Consider the following 20,242-nt stretch of genomic DNA (forward strand, 5'->3'; position numbering starts at 1 on the left):
ACAAACATGAATGGAGTACTGTGATCGAAAATGACTTTCGATTTCTGACAATGTTTAGGAAATACAATGCAAATATTTTTGGATGATCTAATGACTGTGATTGTATTGTGAATGAGAATGTGATGTCCTTCTATCAAGTCATCCCATCTATTTATAGAGGGAGCAGTCGATCAAATGGTTAATACCTTTGTCTCTGAAACAGAAGTCAAGAGTTCGAATATTTTTACTTTTTTCAAGGCCAAAGGTCGTACTTTACCTTAGTTAAAATTGGAAGAAGGCTCTCTATCTTACGTACGGGTTAGACTTTTTAAATCTGAATCTCTTTTATACACCATCGAAGACGATAATAAGATTCATAACCCATGAAAGATAATATTGATGATTAATTTTATTTCATCAATTTCAGATTAACTTAATAAATAAATAAACTTTTTATTTTTTTCATCTTTCTCTATATCTTTGATTATTTTTATTCCAAAACAGACATTTTAGACCTTACATTTTCCAGAGTTTCTGCCTTCCCCCTCTGTTCCCCTACTTTTTTTAAAAAAAAATAAAATAAAACCCTCAAGTTTTATGTTTAATAAAAGTGACACATATTATTTTTTGTTTTTTATTGCAGTTGAGAAGGTTAGAACCAAAGACCTCTACACCACCTAATCAAACTATTTTTTTTGTTTTACTTCTTGGTTCATAAAATATATATTTTATGTGGATTTGGATGTCGCCTTTTTTTCTAACATTCCATTGATATACGATATTAGGAAAATTTTACTGTATAATGGTGAAGTCTTACACGTAACCTAAACAACGAGATATTGACCATAAGCCATTACAAGTATTCAGAGGGAAAACCCCCAAGGTTTTGTCATCCCTAAATATCAAATTCAAAACCTTCAGTAAAATTTAGAGTGCTTCTGACTAACTGGGTTGGCCTTCACTGGTGGATTTGGATGTTGTACAATATGCTTTGAAGCTTGCACTCTACTATTCAGGTAGGAATCCTTTAATAAATGATTTAGTATTTAGTTTAATGCAAAAAGTTTGTTTTGAGACTGTTCATATCAATTTGTTTACTTTTATCTAAATTTTAAAAAACTAATACAATACTTGCATAATGTAGCGTTGTTTGTGGCAGTGACGGTGTGGTGGTGCGGACGATTGTTGGCGATAAAGGTGGCGTCGAGTGCTGTGAATAATTGATGTAAATGGTTAATAGAAATATTTTAAAAATAAAGTACTGATAGTGTAATATAATCATTAAGAGTATAAATATGATTTTTATGTGACTGAACTAGCATAATGCCACATAATGCCGAATTCGACATGGTAACTGTTTTCATCGCTTGCGTCTGATTATTTTTTGTGTGGTTTAATAGTCAGGACTACGCAACTAATTATGTCTCTTTTGAACGGTAATAATAATATCAAATGAATTATAACAACAGTGTTAATAATCAAAATATTTTAAAAATAAATTAAATAATCAATAACTAGTAATGTTTTATATATACTAGCACGTTACTTGCGCATTTGGGTGATGGTCGCGGAGGCGACAATGTGATGGTGGGGGATGTGGGCGGTGGTAGATGAGACATCGAGTAGTGTAGATAACTGATGTAAAACTAATTGATGTAAAGAGTTAATGAAGATATTTTAAAAGATAAATGATTGAGAGTATAATCTATTCATTAATGTCAAGAGAGTAGTGTAGGTGAAAATATTTTAAGGGGTGAATAAAGTGTTATTACTTTTATAATCTAGTTTAGATATAGATTAGAAGAATATCCGCACAATGCAACAACATTGTGATGGTGATAGCGGTGATTGGTGGTGGTTGCGGCAACACGTGGTGTTGGTTAGATCTAAACGTAGTTAATCAAAAAGATAGTGAAGATATTTTAAAATATAAAAACATGATGGTAATTTGTTTATTAAGAATAAAATGGTCATTTTGTATGTTTTTTTTTTCTAACTTTTTAACACATGACAAGAACTTTTATTAAGTATTATAGATATTACAAAAAATTCAATTATTTTTTTGACCAAGATTTAAATTTACTATAAATAAATTAATTTTTTAATAATAATATTAATAAATGTTTCTTAAATGCTCATTTATTGATTATTATTTTTGTAACAATAAAGTTATTCCTAAATTTATTACATCAAATATTCAAAACTATTACTTTAAGTTTGAAATTGAACCTTCTTATAATTATGTCTCAAATAGACATTTTTAATATTTGAAAAGCAAAAATTTAATATAAAGGTTAAAATTTGTATAAAAGATTATCTAAAAAAAATATCTAAGTTTTGAAAGAGAAACATATTAGTTGTGATGATCAATATATACTTCTCTTTCTTTTGTACATGTATTTATTTTCTTTCGATTCTCAAGTAAGATAGACACTAGAAAAAGTTAAATTGATTTTTCATATATAAATAAATGGATAATATAACCAATTATCAATATATGGATTAATACATGAAAGAACATAAGATTTAGAGGTTTTGGTTTCAAATTTTGGTGTAGATAAAATGTTTTCAAACATAAATACATGGATTTTCTGAGTTATTTTGAAATTTGAAATTTAATATATGGAGAAGCATGATGTTGGGCCTAAAATTATCATTAAAAAAAAGAATAATATAACAATATAACATGACTAATTGACAATCTTTTTAAATAATAACTTATATATGTTAAAAAATAAAAAATAAAAAATTATATTGTAAAGGCAATAGCTTTTTTAAACTGATTTTGTTTTAGTACTATATTTTTTTTCGTATTAAAATTTATTTGAGGTATTAAATTGAAATTCAAACCGAATAATAAACTTTCATTTATAATTTGATTTAATTTAATGTAGTATAATGTGATGTAATGTAAACACAGGTTGTAATGTGATATAATGCAATCAATGTGTAATATAATGTAATTTGATCTATACAATATTATAAAGTAAATCCATTTTTGAACATTTAATTTTTCAACATTCAACTTTAATACTAAATCTCAATCACTCATTCTTTTCACTCTCATCAAATCTCAATCACTTATTTTTCTCTCTCCTCCATAAATCATTTTATTCCTCTAATTCATTCAAAATCTTTTATCTTAAAAAACGTACGTCGATAAATTATAATAATCATATGGTGTTCTTAAAATTTTATGTCTTTCATTAGAGATGTCATTCGATATACTTTCAACGAATTTTTAAATCCGAGGGCGGAGCCTGGACAGCTAAGGCATTTGGCTATCACACTCTATGACCTATCACCTCCTATTATCTATCATACTCTAAGACCTATCACCCCATCATCTAACCATCGCAATGCACGAGTACTTTGTCTCGTATGTTGTAACGTAAGGGGATATCGGGATATATGTACAAACACTTAAAACATACAGTTTTCAAACAGAGAGAAACATTCAGTATATTTGATTAACTAGTAAATAACTAATATAATGTTTAAATTCAAAACCAAACAGTATAACATTTAAGTAATTTAACCAAATTTGGTGATATGATTTTACTTGATCGAATTTGAAATGTGGTCAGCTATATTTTGGGCATCACTGGCAGCTCCATATAGGCCTCTTCTTGCAAGCCCAGCACAATAAAGCCCATTTTCTCCTTTCCAATGGTTTGGAAATGTTGGCTTTGGTAACCCATCTTTGTTTAAAAGACTGTCACCTCCCTGCACAATTTGAATGAATAAAATTAATAATCTATCATCTCTATTCACATTTTTTTTTCACATTATGTTTTTGAGTTTTTTTTTTTTTAAGATTGAAAAAAAAGTATATATAAATAAATATAAAATAAGTTTTCAAACCCTGTTAAATCAATCAATCATCTACTTATATCATCATGTAATAAGTCTATCACTGTCACTATTAGTTTATTATGTTAGTTGAATTAATTTAATTGAACTTTTTAATCAATTTAAGCAAAACAAGTCATCATTAGTGATATGATTGAGATGGTTAACATTTTATATAACAACCTATATATTTCATGACTATGTCTTAAGTTGACTTCTAATATTTTACTTAATTTACTTTTGGGCGAAGACTTTTAGTTAGTTTAACTAATTCAAAAATCAAAATGCCATAAAAAATGTGACTACTTGTGCATCAGATTCTTTTCAATAAGTTGAATCCACTCATCAACATGAAGTCATTACCTGGAGCCACATATGAGTTGATCGTTTAAACCCAGTCGCAAACACAATCGCGTCAAACTGATAACATTTTCCGTCCCTAAAAACAACTTCATTTCCTTCTCCTTTTATACTTTGTAACGCTGGCAAAACCTGCAATTTTTTACTTGTGCCATCAAGACACATGTTAGTGTATATTTAATTAACTTCAACTTTCATAAAAAAAATTACAATACGGAGTAGGTATTACTGTAATAATCTATATATATGTATATATATAAAAGGTAACTTGTAAGTTTAGTTAATGATTATTGGATACATTATTTAATTTAATGTATTTTTTTTGTAAAAAAAAGCATCTAATTCAATGACCGCATATGTGAATGGTCATGGAAAACACAAGTTAGAAAAACTCATGTAATAAAAGTATAAAACACATATAGCACGTTACAAAGGTTGAAAATCTGAATTGGACCTGACCTGAATGTTGCCAGACTTGATCTTTTCAATTGTACCCACGTCAATAACAGGGTACTTGCCATCTCTTACTTTCATTATAATTGGTCCTTCTTTTGGCCTTTCGAGCCCATATTTGGTTAGATCTCCATACATCACCTTGCTAACCATCACCAAAAGTGAGTCTACCCAATGAGGTGGTATAAACTTCAATAACACCAATGCAAGATTTATTGACCATCTTGATATTACGTGAACCTACACTAGTTAATTAGTAACAAATATAAACTATTAAAATAAGTCAATATCAACCACAACAATATTCAATCACATCAATTAAAAACAAGCTATAAGAAGCTAGCTGAAATGTACGTAGACTAACTTTTAATAAAAATGTACGTGTGTTATAAAAACAAGTGACATGTAACTGTATGTATAGATATAAGAAAATACGGTATGAAACATGTGTGCCACACATATATATTACTTACAGTAGTTATAATCTGTTATTAATTGCTATTAATGGAATTTATAGGTAGCATATCAAAGAGGAAAATAAATAACAGTTACAAATTCAACCCTTAAATATTATGAGTATCAAAAACAACCCCCGACGATTCCCTTGCAAAACCCATCATATGTACGGCAACTCTACATATGATATCCCCTTGCTATTATTATCTTATATATCATTGATATTGAATTCATTCATATGTTCCGACATCATAATTGCTAAGAAAACTAGGTACGCTTCACGTTATGAATAGACAGTCGATAATTGTAAGCTGATTTGAATTTTCGATACATCGAAATTATATTATGATGTCAAATACTTTTGTTAAATGAGTACAAATGAAAAGCCAATATTATATTATTGTCACAAAACATGGAAATATAAATAAGAAGCTTATATAATATACTAAGCTTACCGGACTTCGGACAACAATGGAGGTTTTTGCACCATGGCTCGATAGATCAAGTGCAATTTCCATGCCGGAATTACCAGCCCCAACAACCAAAACCGTTTGGTTCTCAAATTTCTTGCCGGATTTAAATTCGGTTGAATGAATAACTTCACCTTTAAACTCACTCAACCCATCAACTTCTGGTATAAACACATCACTAGTTTCTCCTGTGGCAACAACCAAAAACCTCCCTTCATAACGTCGTGCAACGTCATCGTTTTCCTTTGCTTCAACTTCCCATATCTTCCTATCTTCATCATATTTTGCAAACTTCACAAAGTTGCCAAATTTCGGGCTAATTTTGAAATGGGCCGCGTAGTCATCAAAGTATTTCAAGAACTCGGTTCGTGACACATATTTAGGATAAGTTGAGGGAAAAGGAAAGTGAGGAAGTTGACAAAATTCTTTGGCCAAGTGAAAATGAAGCCTATTGTATGATTTTTTGTTGAACAATGAAGCGATACAATCTTCTCTTTCGAGTATTATGTATGGGATATCGAGTTGGTGAAGGCATGCCGCGGTGGCTAGGCCCGATGGGCCAGCGCCAACGATGATCACCGTGGTTTGGTTTGCACCGGTAGTCATGTATATATCGAAAATATATACGACGTACGTGCAGTGTATGTGTATATATGTGTTTGTGTAACTTGGCATAGTAGCTAAGTCTATATATATATATTGCACCAAACCAATTAATATTAGTGAACATATATAGTATTTAAATGTGTTTAATTTTATTATAATTTATGTTTGCTTGTTATAATTAATGATTCTGCAAAGGAATCTTTCAGATCGATTGATTAATGAACTTAAGTATATATTTTGCTATATATAAATAAATGTTTGATATATATATTTTTTAAACCAACTACAACAACCTTAATTGGATGTTTTTTAATATAAAATTTTTTAATGTTAAAGGTGAGGACGCATTCAACAAATTAAGATAATTGGTTGTAAACAATTCGTATAGAAAAAGCAAAAATGGCTTCTTTTTTGTAAGGAAATTTTAATACATCAACCACCGTACCTTCTTCAACACATTATCTGAAGTTAATGTTATTACTATATCGATCGGTTATTGTAATCATAAAATGCCGTTTCAAACTGAATTTCTATAAATAAACAGTGCTGTACTACGTACGTGTTGCGTTACGATGCGGAAATATGAATATGAATACATATACATTTTTGGATGTTAGACGAAATTCAATAACTCAATGACTTTTGTTGTATTTAATTTCTTGGATGTTGACCAATAATATTCAAACAAAATAACACAAGGTATTAAGTTCAAGTTTAAACGCTTTCATAGTCACAATTATTGAATAAGTCATGCTTTCAACATTATAGATAAACAAGCAATTATAATAAGTTCGAGTTATCGAGTATCAATTTTTTTTCTCACAAATATTCAGCAAAAAATCATGAGTGTTACAAATGGACTTATATATATGGTGATTGGAAGGAGGAGGCCGGTTGGGTTTCTTGCCAAGCATCAAATGAAATGGTATCTATCATTCGGCGAGGGACTAAGCAAGAATGCGAGCACGACTTTTATTAAAATTTTATATACCGTTAGATTGAGTTACAACCACTTGTAGAATCGAGATTAATCAATAGAATGTATTTTTAATTTTTATATAAATTGATTCTAAGAAGCTGATAAATTATTATCTATATTCAATTATAGGTTTTAGATAAAATAAAACAAGTATTAAAGTAAAATAAATAAAACAATATGTTTTTGTTCACTGAAAATCATCGTGTATCATGAAAATCATCGTGCATCAATTGTTTCGTGAATCTTTGTGCATCAATTTAACCATGATCTAAAGGTCAAAATCTTGTTTTATTTGTTTTACTTTAATACTTGTTTTACAATACCCAACCTCTTCAATTATAATATATATATATATATATATATTAATTACCCGCCTCCTTTTTAAGCATATATAAGTAACTCAAAAAACTAAATTACCGATTTTTATTATTACTCCACCCACTTCTTTAAAGATGTCTTAAAAATACTCATAATTAAATAAATTACATTATTTATCTTTAAATTCATAAAATAATTACACTATATCTTTTTAAATCAATTACTCTTACACCAATAACATATACAGCACTCGTCGGCCATCGCCATCGCCACCGCCACCGTCAGTGATTACTGACACCAACACGACCTCTTTATGCAGGTTCCCTTCGCGTTAACATAAATATAGCATGGCATAACTTATCTATAGTATATTATAAAGCAGATTTACTTTAGATTTTCAACATTGAACTTAAATTTTCAATATTGATTTTAAGTATCTCTCCAAAATGCCCTTCATATCTATTATATATTTAACTATAATAACTAAAATACTCTTTTTCTCTCATAAAATCTCAACTAATCATTTTTTTTCTTCCTTCTGCATAAATCATTTATTCCTCCAATTCATTCAAAATATTTTATCTCAAAAAGCGTACATCGATAAATTATAAAAATTATATGGGTGTTCTAAAAATTGCATGCTCTTTCATTAGAGTTGTCACTCGATATACTTTCGATGAATTTTTTAATCCAAGGATGGAACCCGTACGGCTAAGGCATTTGACTATCATATTCTATGACATATCAACTCCTATGACCTATCAAACTTTATGACATATCACACTCTATGAACTAGCCATCACCCTTACCATCTCACCGCCGCAACGCTCTCGTACAAATAAAAGCCACATTCACAAGCTACAATTGGTCTATAATCTCCTCACGATACAAGCTACCGAGTACTACATGTTTCGACTGCGCTGCTAATTTTGAAATGCATATGCATTCAAAATATTATATGTTTAAATATACTTTTTGTAGTATAAAAAATTCTGATTTGAAATATTATCTCAACCGTTTTATTACTATGTCGTATTTTGAATTGCAATTTTTCTTTAATTACCACTTCAGACTTGCGTAAAGAAATTCCCGTTTCTTAACGTGTAATTGTGGGGTGCTTTTTGCCAAGTCATCGAGTTAGACGTGCTCATAACGTCTTTCAAAAAGTAAAATTTTTTGATATGATGTGTGTGTAAATAACAATATGTGTGTATTATACGTCGACAAACGTCAGGTTAATAAATATGTCGTGTTAAATGAACAATCATTGGTTATCGTTTAGTTTTACGAAAAACTTTTAGGTAGGCTTTTGATTTAATTTGATATAACTTTTGGTTACTTATGTCATGTATTCATTTTTTATGTAGAATGAAATTAGCTATATGTGTAATAATTAAGATATTTAAACATTGCAAATATAAAAGAATATATATATATATATATGTTGATCTTGACTAAGTTATATAAAAGAAACTGTCAGTGTTGTTTTCTGCTGGTTTTGAGTCTTAATACCTCGATGGTATATGAGGGGTTAAGATGTAAACAGATCTGTACCTAAGTAGAGAGGTTGTTTCCATTTTCAACCTAAATGGTAGAATAGACTCTCCAACCTTTGCAAGGATTATGATTGAACTCATAACATTTGTCTCCAGAAATCATAGTATTTACCACTGATCCAAATCATGCTGTTTATCTTGACTAAGTTATATATAACTGAATTTTGAGTCATAAAGTTTATCCAGATGAAAAAATTGTAAACATTTACTCAGGGTCGTCTCATAGATTTTAAAGGCCATGCGCTGCATTTTTTTATAAGAATCTCTCTTATATCATTTACGTATTCTATTGTTTTATAAAATAACAAAATACTTTTTATAATGAGCAACTCCAAACAGAAACACAATATCACATTGTATCTGTTGGATATCATAATATGATTATTTAACATTAGCAAATAGATTTGAACTTTTAGACCCTTAAACAAAACTAGGCCCTGTTCGTTTGCGCATATTGAACACCCTCAAATCCGGCCTTGCATTTACTCCATCAAAATCGTTTGACATGGTGTTGCAAGCTTGAAAATTACATTAGAGATAATATCGACTATTTGAGTTCAACCATGGTTCCAATCCAGCTAGCGTTAGATCTTTATGAGTTGTGTATACAGTATACTTGCTAGGTCGATCTTGTTCGTTTATGTGTCTTTTTATAGATTGACCATAATCGTACGTCTACTCGTTAATTTCTTTTCACGCTAACAAAATCAAGTTCGTTTGACATTTGTTGACTAGCGAATAAGTCATGGATAAAAATCTTATATATTTGGTTCCTTTGATGTTAACAAAAGTTGGTCCTTTTTTGGAATGTTGATTTCAATGTATAGTAAAGCGCGCAGGAGAGAAGCAATCCAAATACACATGTCAAAATGTAAACTTTTCTAACATTCAAACTTTCCAAGAAAGTTGATTTCGTTTCTTAATTATTATGTTGGTGAGGGACCAAACAAACATATTGATAAATATATTAAATCTGTTTTACAAGAATAGCTATAGATTTTAGTCGGAGTTAAAAGTACGTTACATCTTTTAAGCAAAATTGTTAGTTAGAATATCTCTTCTTTCTATATATATAATTTCCTATCTTTCAGCTAGAAGTTTGACACATGGACTGCCACTTTATATGCCACGTATACATAATAATTATTATGCTATCAAATTGAACGGAAAAAAAGTTGTTAATTGCAAAAATCGAAACGTTTATTGAGGATAATAATTCAACAATGCCACTTGATCTAGAAAAGCAATTTGTTAATTTTTTGGTTAAAGAGATATTTAATACAATATATATTTATTTGGGGTTTGTTAAATACAACCCTTAGGCTGTGTTTAAGGTGCATAAATTGTTTGTACATTTACCATGAAAATCAGGGAGCGAACTTTTAATATGAAAAGTACAAGTTTTTCTATGCACGTTAAATAGGGCTGTATTTAACATTTCCCTATTTATAAATACTAGTCTTAATACCCGTGCGCGATGCATGAGACGATGTTATTTTATATTTTAATTATACGAAGTCTATATATTTATTTGATGTATAGGCGATTCGATGCAACATGTTTATAGATTGATGACTTAAACTATAATTGTATTAAGTTATATTAATTGTCTAAACTTATAATTAGTTGACGACATACTATACATAGTTTTTTTTAAATTCATATACATATATAGTTTTAGAATGTCGAAATTAGAAATTTTAAATAAGTAAAAAAAAAACAAAAAATGACTTTTTTAAATAAAATATAAAATGATCAAATACAAAACAATTAGAGACCTAATTCGAATAGGATTTTTATCTAAATATAAGTATTTTTTAAAACACTTGGAGGATCGAACGTTCAACAACAAAATCACATTAAAACAATTAGCGACCTAGTTTGATTAGGATACTTTATCTATATATAAAGTACTTTTTAAAAAATAATATCAGCTCATAGTTATATTTATAACACGTGTTACTTCAAACTACAATCATGTTTTAGTATATTGGTAAGAGTTTGAGTCATACTAAAAAATCTATATCTATAGAATTAATTAATTAAAGTTAAATATATTTATTATTAATATATATATTAAAAAGACACATGTCGTGTAAAGAATGTGCCAAATGTCGTCTAAATAATATTGCAATCCTGTTTTAGTTTATTGGTAGATACGGTTAATTGATTTTTTTTTCAAACATTAAATTGCAAAGCTTAGAGTCCAAATAATATTTGCATTTATACAATTCTTTGGTGGGGCTGATGCTTAAAATGCCTACTACATAGGCTTTTTTTTTTACTTTCTTCTGATTGTATATGATATATATTTTTATTTATAATGTGTCTTATATATATTTTTACAATAATTATTATTTTATTTTATGACTTTTAAAGTTATACCTTTTTTTACATATTATTTTAATTTGTCACATCACTTCTGTCAACACATTTTTAGTTCGATATAGTTTTATACATATAAAAATATGAAATTTTTAAATATTATTCGCGCTAATTAAAAGTGTGGATAATTACGATATACAATAATTTGTATTGTAATTTTTATGTATAATTATAACTATAATAAATATAACAGTTTGTTTTACTTATCACCCAACTATAACTAACCAAATCATCATCAAGTCAACAACCACGTATAAATTATAAATAGCAAATTAAAAATGCATAAACAAGATCAGAACCACAACTTCCAGTTTTTAATATCAAGGACGAACCACTTGGTCCATTGATATTTTTTTAATTTTTGCAACACACAATATATACGATGTAAAAATTCACATAACTTATTTAAAAGAAAGTTTATTTTAGTTCTAAGTCAATATGTAAATATGAGTATAGATCAATCCATGAATTAACTTACATGTACTTATGTTATATTACCACATATGGAATTAATATTTATAGCAAGTTACATGCGCTTAGCAACAACGGGGTAAATAATTTATAAGTTATTTATAATATATCATTATGGATTCATCACATTTAGAAGATAGAAAAACGACAGGCCTCAATGTTTATTATTAAATAACTAATTTATTATCTACCACTATAGTCATTTTAACGGAAAAATCTCGATCAAGATAAACATACTCATGATAAACTTATCCACGTTTTGCACTTGAATCTATATCAATATCTACTTTATAATACGTAATCATTCATTTTAACTTCCACGACTATGAAATAAAATATAAACGTGCACGGGGTTTAATTAGTTTATTATATTTAACTTGTTTGATTTGAAAACTGTAGGTGTAAAAGAGTGATATTTATATAATTTTAAAAATAGAAAACTTCATTCAAAATAAAAGCCTTTAACACGTTACTTCAAATAATGTTTTTTTTAAGAATTTTTTTTTCTAAAAATATAAGTTAAAACTTTTAAAAAGTTTTGCCAAAGATACTCATAATATGTCTTCTTTTACCATATCAACGTTGAACTTGAAAAATCTCTATTTTACTCAATCTTGTGGGTTTTGACTTATAAGGATGACACGAGGATAGTTGATATCTATAAACCCTTATAAAACATATTGAATTCTTCAATTTAAGGAAATTCAGTAAGTTTTTATACCCAAAATACCCCTATTTCTTAATTCTAATTACCATATACACTTAATCTATACTTTTATACTATCTAATAAAAATACAACTCTCTTTTTAAATAACATTAATGATTAAATTACACTACAAGATTTTTATCATTTAAAATATCTTCATTAACCTTTTAAATTAATTGTGTTTACATCAGTTATCTACACTATTTGACGCCGTCTCCACCACCAACAGTCGCTCTCACCACCACACCGTCGCCTCTACGACCACCGCTGCATTACGCAGGTACCGTGCTAGTATAATATTACGATTTTCAGTTATTATATATGTTGGTGAGGTATACCAAACATGTAATTGTCATGATCCCTTTAACTTCCCATATTGTAGACATGAAGCAATTTCTTTACATAATTACACATGTACGCGCGTTTAGCTTTACTTAGAGATGGGGGTGGGACTATCTAACACTGTCTCATATTAGCCCCGTCTCACTGTTCACTATCGATAACAAATAGATATTTCGATGAGCTTAAGATCTGTAAAAGATGATGATCTGTACATTATCAGTTTTTAACCATACACTATTAAACATGTTTTAAGATATTGTACAATATTGTAATGTGAAATTTGTTTGATATATAGTATACGGTTAAAAATATGGTGTAAAAGTCACCATCCTTGTGAAATTATAATATTCATCTCTACTTTGACCCTCTCAACCTTTTCTTTTTTTCAGCATAATAAGAGTAAGATATAAAGATGCTCCATATACAGTAGTTGAAAGAGATTTCGCATGTCATCTCTAATTTTTATAATCTTACGGTCAATGTCTCCAATTTTGACCTTTGTCTCAGTCGTAGTCTCTACCGAAAAAAAGAACACACGATGCAAAAACGTGATGGAGCTGAGTTTATAACTAAAGAGTATGGAGTATGGACTATATGAGCGTAACATATTTCAAAACTAATGATCACCATTATAATTTTTGAAAGTTATAAACGAACGATGTAATTTAAACCAAAACACTCTCGTGTAATTTACCCAGATAATTATAAGGGATAGTTGTCTGAAATGTTGTATTTTAACTTTATACACAATTGAATGACGAATTTTTTTGTTGCCTTGATTACCCAAACTTTCAAAAGTTTGTTCATATCTGCATGGTGTACGGTTATACTTTTTTATTACTTTCAAAGTTGATATGATAAATAAACCTTCAAAATATGTATGTATATGGTCATTAAAAAAAATTCAAATAATCATATGTGAATAAGTTTTGAAATTTCACGACCATTTTAAAGCAGTATTTGAAAGTTTGATGGTAATAATAAAGTACGATGTACATGTGGGCAAACTTTCAAAGTTTTATTAGCCAACTAGGTCAATACTCAATAGAGAGTATGTCATGGGAGAAAAAAAATAATAAGTTGGTATTTCAAGTCTTTATCGCTAAGAATAACACCTATATGACCAAATGAAACAATAAAAGTTGATGAATGAGCAGGTCTTTTGCTTCTTATTTTTCATGATTCGATCCGAAGACTTTTAAGCCTAATGAAGCCCATTACTTTGAATTGAGAGACCAAAGTAAAGATGGGATCATAAACAATAGGAATTATTTCCCAAAAAATTAAGTCACCTATTACCAAATTAAAAAGTTGGATAAAAGTTATGATAGATTTTGTTTAATTTTCGAAAATAAAAGACAAATCCAAAGGCTCCTTTACTTAAGCCCAACGAAAGAATTTTTAGAAAGTTTGTAGCCTATTTGTTCTTCAGGCCCCATATACTATGTGGCCCAATTATATTTTTTGTTGTATGCTTTGCAATTTTGTGCTCAAGTAGTTAAATCTCCAATTTCTCAACAACTTACCATGACATATTTTTTTAAGAAAAAATATGAAAACATTTAATTTCCCAAAGTATGATTATCGCTACGTATTTTGTATTTATGAGAAGATTATGTTATGATTTTTTTTCTTCAATATGTATCGGACACAAATCGATACTTGTGGCATATGATATAGCATAATCACCAGCGACAAATGATCAAAACTAGCTGAAGTGTAGCCGTGTAGGTTTGATTCAGAAACTAGATGTGCACTTTAGACAAAAATAGATATTGCAACGTATGTATCATAGCTTTGTTAAAATCTGTATATATGCTATAGTACATATGAATCACATCAGTAACAATCCTATCTATTTAGCAACTCTCTTCTTAAGATACAAATTTTCTTGCTTGAGAATATCTATACTTACACTCAATTGTCTTATTGCTTCTCTTTTTGCCTCATCTTTCTCAAGCAGCTTTTCCTTTTGAGCCTTGTTTTCTTCTTTCAGTCTATCGATTTCTTGTCTAAGTTTTATAACTTCTTCATTGTTCAATTCACTTAAAGTCACATCTTCCTCCTGAATTTGATGATCGTCGATCTCTGATTCACCAGACTCTTGATTATGATGGTCAAAGTCACTTGACTCAGAATATGTGTCATAGCATTTATCAACATCTGTCGTCTTTGGATGATAAGTGGTTTGGTTTTGAGTTGAAACACGAGTACTGGACTCAAATTTAGTGGCTTGGTCATAACGTAGAGCCAAAGAACGATGGGTTCTGTAAAAATCCTCTATAATGCTAATAAGCTCGGGTCGTTTCTTGTAATACATCTCTGCACGTTTTGCAAACGAGTCTGCGTCGTCTTCAATCAACTTGAGCATTGATTCTGTCTTTTCATCTAAGTCTGCAAATCATGGTTCATATACAATATTTCCAAATCATATCATCTACTGATATCAAATAGAGCTCAAAAATATAGAAAACCAAAATATTTTAGTTCTCCCTAAAAGCTTAATAAGCATATATTTTTTTTTATCTCATTTCAATCTAATGATGATATAATACTTATTTTAGTGGTTGTTTTATGGTGTTTAACCCTGTGTCAGATTCTACACAATCTTTTTGTTTCAGGGTGTAAAATTTTCAAGAATTCTACACTTGGTGTTCAATTTCTTTCCATAAAACAACAAAATGCAATTTATTAGTAACTTCTTAACTCATCAAAGTGTACAAACTCTATATCCCTTTCTTTGGCAGTATTACAAGCATCTGCAATTTTAGTAAATGCCAAACAGGAAAGTAGTTTGTTTTATGAATCTTTGTTAGTCAAAAACCGAAAACTAATCAAGAAACCGACTAAACCATCACAAATCGGTCAAAAGATTCGAACTTTGAACACTAAATAACCCAAGAAAGTAAAAACAGATGTACCCAAAAGAGCAGATTGGAAAGTAGCTTGTTTAGTTGTTTTATGAATCATTATCAACCGAAACCCAAAACTAATCAAGAAACCGACTAAACCATCACAAAAATGTCAAAAGATTCGAACTTTGAAAACTAAATAACGCAAGAAAGTAAAAACAGGTTTACCCAAAAGTGCAGATTGCAGCCATGTTGACTTTCTTGTGATACTGCTACTATTGTTTTGACTTTCATTCCACCACCAGTAAGCAGACAACTTCTTGTTCTGCTTCTTTGATTCCACCATTTTCAATTCTCTATTATTCACCTTCACAAATTATTTACACAATCAAATATATATATATATATATATATGACAAAATTAACTGATTGGCATATGAATTTCTATGGCAAATTGGTATACAAGTAACTAGTATACTATGGTACCATTCTTGACAGTTTTCACTAATAAGACACACATTCTTGCCAATATATACATAAAAATAGTAAAATACACATATGATATATATATATATATATATATATATATACTTGGTCATATCTGTTCTTGATTTTAATCATTAAAAAAAGACTAAGGTTTCGAATAACAAGTTGAAGAACGAAAGAAAGAATGCAACCACAATGAATTATACATATATAAAGTATATATAGAGATAAAACCGAATTATACCGAAAAAATGAAAAAAAGGAGAGCTTCAATGGCGTATATCTTCTTCTTCTTCTTCTTGTTTTAGTGTCACACTCAATGAATGAAGAACAAAGTGTTTTCTTGTTAGTTATAATGGTACGGAATATGTATATATAGAGATATATAGAGATAGAGATATATAATAATGAGATATTATATGTTGTTAAATTGTTCATATATTAAAATTGTACGAGTAATCACCAAAAAAAAAATAATAAAAAAAATTGTACGAGTAATTCTAAAAGAATGAACTTTTGGAATTGTGAAAGAATTTTGTGACATGTATACTTGTGGTGGGGCCTACATGCAAATGGTTTAGGCGGTTGAATAGAAGGTTGAAATTTACAATATTACCCACTATGGTTTGATCCTGATGACGAGGGTGTAATTGTCCAGAAAAAAATATTAAACGGTTGTTTGGAGCGTATTTTTAAAGATTTTTATTATTAAAGATATGGAAAAGGAAAGCTATAGTGAGAACTGAGAACACACATTTTAGGGACAGAATTGGTATTTTTTGTAAGTTGAAAGTTTGGGTAGAGTTAGATTAGTAAGTGAGTAAATGGTTGATTAAAATAATTTGTAAATGGTTGATTAAAATAATTTCTTATTAAGGAGTATAAAGATGAATTCAAGTGAGAAAGCATATTTGAGTATTTGACACATCATGTGAAAAGAATCGAGTATTTAAATCCGATGTAAATAGTCTAAACCTGATTTTATGGTGATTATTTGTGGATCTTCAATAGTTAACAATAAGTTTCATGCACGGTAATTTTCTTTTAAATGGTTGGTCATCTTGGTTGAGATTTAACTATTTAAGGTTCATAACTTGGTTAGTTAACTTCTTTTATTATATTAAAACATAGTTGTTCTAATAATTTATCGACCAAACACAGCTCCTGATTTTTTAAAGTTGACTTTTATTTTCAATTTTTATTTTTATTTACACTTTTTTGTTTTCTAATCACAGTATTACACTTTTTATCCAATAATTTTAATATAATAAACAAATAATAATAGCTAATATATATCCAATAAAATATAACTAATATTTATCCAATAGAATAATGACTAATATATATCTAATAAAATAATAACTAATATATATCCAATAAAATGTTCTATCATATAGAAAATGTTCTATCATATAGATATAAAATTAATTAACTAAAAATAAATAAAATTTAATGTAAGTATATTAATATTTTAAGAGTAACTATTATTTTATAGAACTTAAAAAAATTATCATATTTATTATGTTGTTTAGGGGAAAAGTTCAATTACCGAGACTGAAACAACCACCCAGTTTGTTGGTACAACTGTTTGTTTGTTTATTATATCATTTTGTTTTTATTCATAACCTTCTTTACATTTGAATTGAATAGTTAGTTTTTATGTGTATCTTCAATTTTAAAATTATAAATTTTATGAGTTTAATGTATGAAGATCTAGTATTAATAACATTGTAAACCTTATGTACAGTGTTGGACACGAATCTAAAATCTAGTTATTCACTATGGAGTTCGGGATATGTTTAGAATCGAATTTTAATGCTTGTTAATAATTTTTCTATAAAATTTTGAACTCTCAGTTAAATTCTCGTTTTCAATTTAAGCAAAGGGCAAAAACGGTAAAACACCAAACTTCAAAGATAATTACTACCGTATAGTGTTTATCTATTAAGATTTTAAGCCCAAGTATATCTCTTCGTTGGTATAAATATTTGAACATTAAACCTATACCATTATATATATAACAATCCGAAATTGGACTAAAATTGGCTTTGTTGGCTTCTAACCGGCTTAGTTGCGTAGGATCTACAGTAATATTTTGTCTTATTCGAAGTGGTAATTTCGTAATTACCATGAACTCAATGCCAAATAAAAAGCCCCAGAAATGCAGCAACATATATGTACAAATATATATACACATATATACAATCAAACAAACAGTCTGAAAAATGAACACCCACAACCAGGAAGAAGCACCGCCTTCAGCCACTACCGGCTTCTATTAATCGCAGCTGACAATCACTGAAAACAGACGACGCTGACCACCAGTCTCTTTTCATCGCGATGAACAACCAATTTTCAGATCAAAAACCCTACAACACTCACATATCAAACTTCAAACCTAATTCAAAAAGTAATTAATTAACTTATATATTAAAAATGCAATGTCGATTCTGCTCACATGATTCAACTTCCGAAGTCATCCAGATGTAAAACGAAAAAAAAAATCTCAAAAAAGAAGGATGAAAAATACTCTTGTGGTGTTACAGTAGCAGTGTCTTAGGTGGTGGTCACCATCGGATTCGAATGATGATGAAGTGGTAGTTTCGGTGCTGATTCACCACTTTTTGACTACAACCAATTGTACAACCGTTTCTACTACATAGGTTTAATAGAAAATAAAAAGAAAAAAAAATCATATTTTACCATCATCAAGACATCAACCTCCTCAATCCTCATCAACATCAATAACATCGATAGATCTGAAAACAAAGTAAAGAAATATACGAATCTGCTGGCGGAATGTAAGGCTGATTTGCAGATACGATATGCAAATGGCCGGCGATATGACCGACTGTCGGCGTTCAACAACTTCTATCGCCGATGTCACCATTTTCCGGTGGCCCCCAACCACAAACAAATATAGAATGGTTTCATGTTCTTTCATCGATTGGTTAAAGGAACCGCAAAAAGATAATTACATAGCAAAAACTTGAGGAATCCGTTAAACTACTTTGGAGAAGAGAGAATAGATATATAGAAAGACAGTAAAAATGAACTTCCATCGGATATGATAAAGAAGAAGTCCACAGTTTTATGCCTTTCTTAATACCATTTGCAACTTATCTAGATACGTAGCTTCCATTCCCAGAAACCTAGATATTGTACGTACGTGGCTTTTCATGTTTAAAAAAGGTATTTTCAGAAGGTTTATACTATAAGGAGTATAAACTTAACAAACATTATTTATAAAGTTTTATATGAACTTATGTAACAATTATCTTTTATTTTATAGTAAACAAGGTGGAGATAAAAAAGACATATGACAATAAAAATATTCTACTTAGAAAACGAAAAATATTAATCGTGTATCTAAAAACTAAACTTTACTTTGTTGACCCTTAATTGATTGGTTTCGGAAAATGTCATTGTATCATCTAACAAACGGATATTTTGTAGCTCAAAAACGTAATATAATTTGATTTTGCATTGCACATACTTAATATTTCAAATGTACGTAAGTTGAGATTTACATGGCAGATAATAGTCATATATCAAAAAAAAAGAAGTCAATTCCGCAGCGAAGCGCGGTCGGAATATTTCTAGTTAATCCGTAATTTAGAAAGAGTACTAGATTTTAGACCCGTGTCAAACACTGGACACGAGACTTACGACATTATTAATATTAGATATTAATACATGTAACTAATAAAAGCTTATAAGTTCAAAGTTGAAATATAAATAGATAATAAGTGTTCAATTCAAATGACAAAAATATTAAGCTAATAAAAAGAAACTTACGTAATAAAAGAACATTGAAAGCATATACCCTCCTTCATCATTTGAAACATTTCTTTTTAGACGAAATTTGTTTAAGTGTCACATATTAATACCTTAAAGCTCTTTCTCGACTTAACTCGAGATACTGCAATGTTCAATTGTTCGAGTATGAAAATCGGGCTTTGTAGATAGA

The 20,242-nt window shown here is 29.1% G+C and overlaps 2 protein-coding genes across 2 annotated transcripts; both read right to left on the reverse strand.

Annotated features, from left to right (window-relative positions):
- Positions 1–3,425: 3,425 nt before the first annotated feature.
- LOC122608214 (probable indole-3-pyruvate monooxygenase YUCCA10) lies at positions 3,426–6,215 on the reverse strand. The gene is made up of 4 exons (XM_043781301.1): positions 5,556–6,215; positions 4,651–4,884; positions 4,195–4,323; positions 3,426–3,705 (listed from the first exon to the last, which is right to left on the reverse strand). The coding sequence occupies exons 1-4, from the start codon at positions 6,174–6,176 to the stop codon at positions 3,538–3,540; spliced, it is 1,152 nt and encodes a 383-aa protein (XP_043637236.1). The 5' UTR covers positions 6,177–6,215; the 3' UTR covers positions 3,426–3,537.
- An 8,558-nt stretch (positions 6,216–14,773) lies between these two features.
- LOC122608753 (protein NETWORKED 3A-like) lies at positions 14,774–16,138 on the reverse strand. Its single transcript, XM_043781844.1, has 2 exons — positions 16,015–16,138; positions 14,774–15,328 (listed from the first exon to the last, which is right to left on the reverse strand). Exons 1-2 carry the CDS (start codon positions 16,130–16,132, stop codon positions 14,790–14,792), a joined length of 657 nt encoding a protein of 218 aa, XP_043637779.1. The 5' UTR covers positions 16,133–16,138; the 3' UTR covers positions 14,774–14,789.
- Between the last annotated feature and the right edge of the window lie 4,104 nt (positions 16,139–20,242).

The sequence above is a fragment of the Erigeron canadensis genome, chromosome 7 (assembly GCF_010389155.1).
Source record: "Erigeron canadensis isolate Cc75 chromosome 7, C_canadensis_v1, whole genome shotgun sequence".
Taxonomy (NCBI): domain Eukaryota; kingdom Viridiplantae; phylum Streptophyta; class Magnoliopsida; order Asterales; family Asteraceae; genus Erigeron; species Erigeron canadensis.

Coding starts and splice junctions, on each gene's coding strand:
- LOC122608214 (XM_043781301.1), bottom strand. CDS start 6,176: ATGACTACCGGTGCAAACCAAACCACGGTGATCATCGTTGGCGCTGGC. Junction 4,324..4,650: donor TCAAGTCTGGCAACATTCAG/GTCAGGTCCAAT, acceptor AAAAAATTGCAG/GTTTTGCCAGCGTTACAAAG. Junction 3,706..4,194: donor CAACTCATATGTGGCTCCAG/GTAATGACTTCA, acceptor CAAATTGTGCAG/GGAGGTGACAGTCTTTTAAA.
- LOC122608753 (XM_043781844.1), bottom strand. CDS start 16,132: ATGGTGGAATCAAAGAAGCAGAACAAGAAGTTGTCTGCTTACTGGTGG. Junction 15,329..16,014: donor GCTGCAATCTGCACTTTTGG/GTAAACCTGTTT, acceptor CATGATTTGCAG/ACTTAGATGAAAAGACAGAA.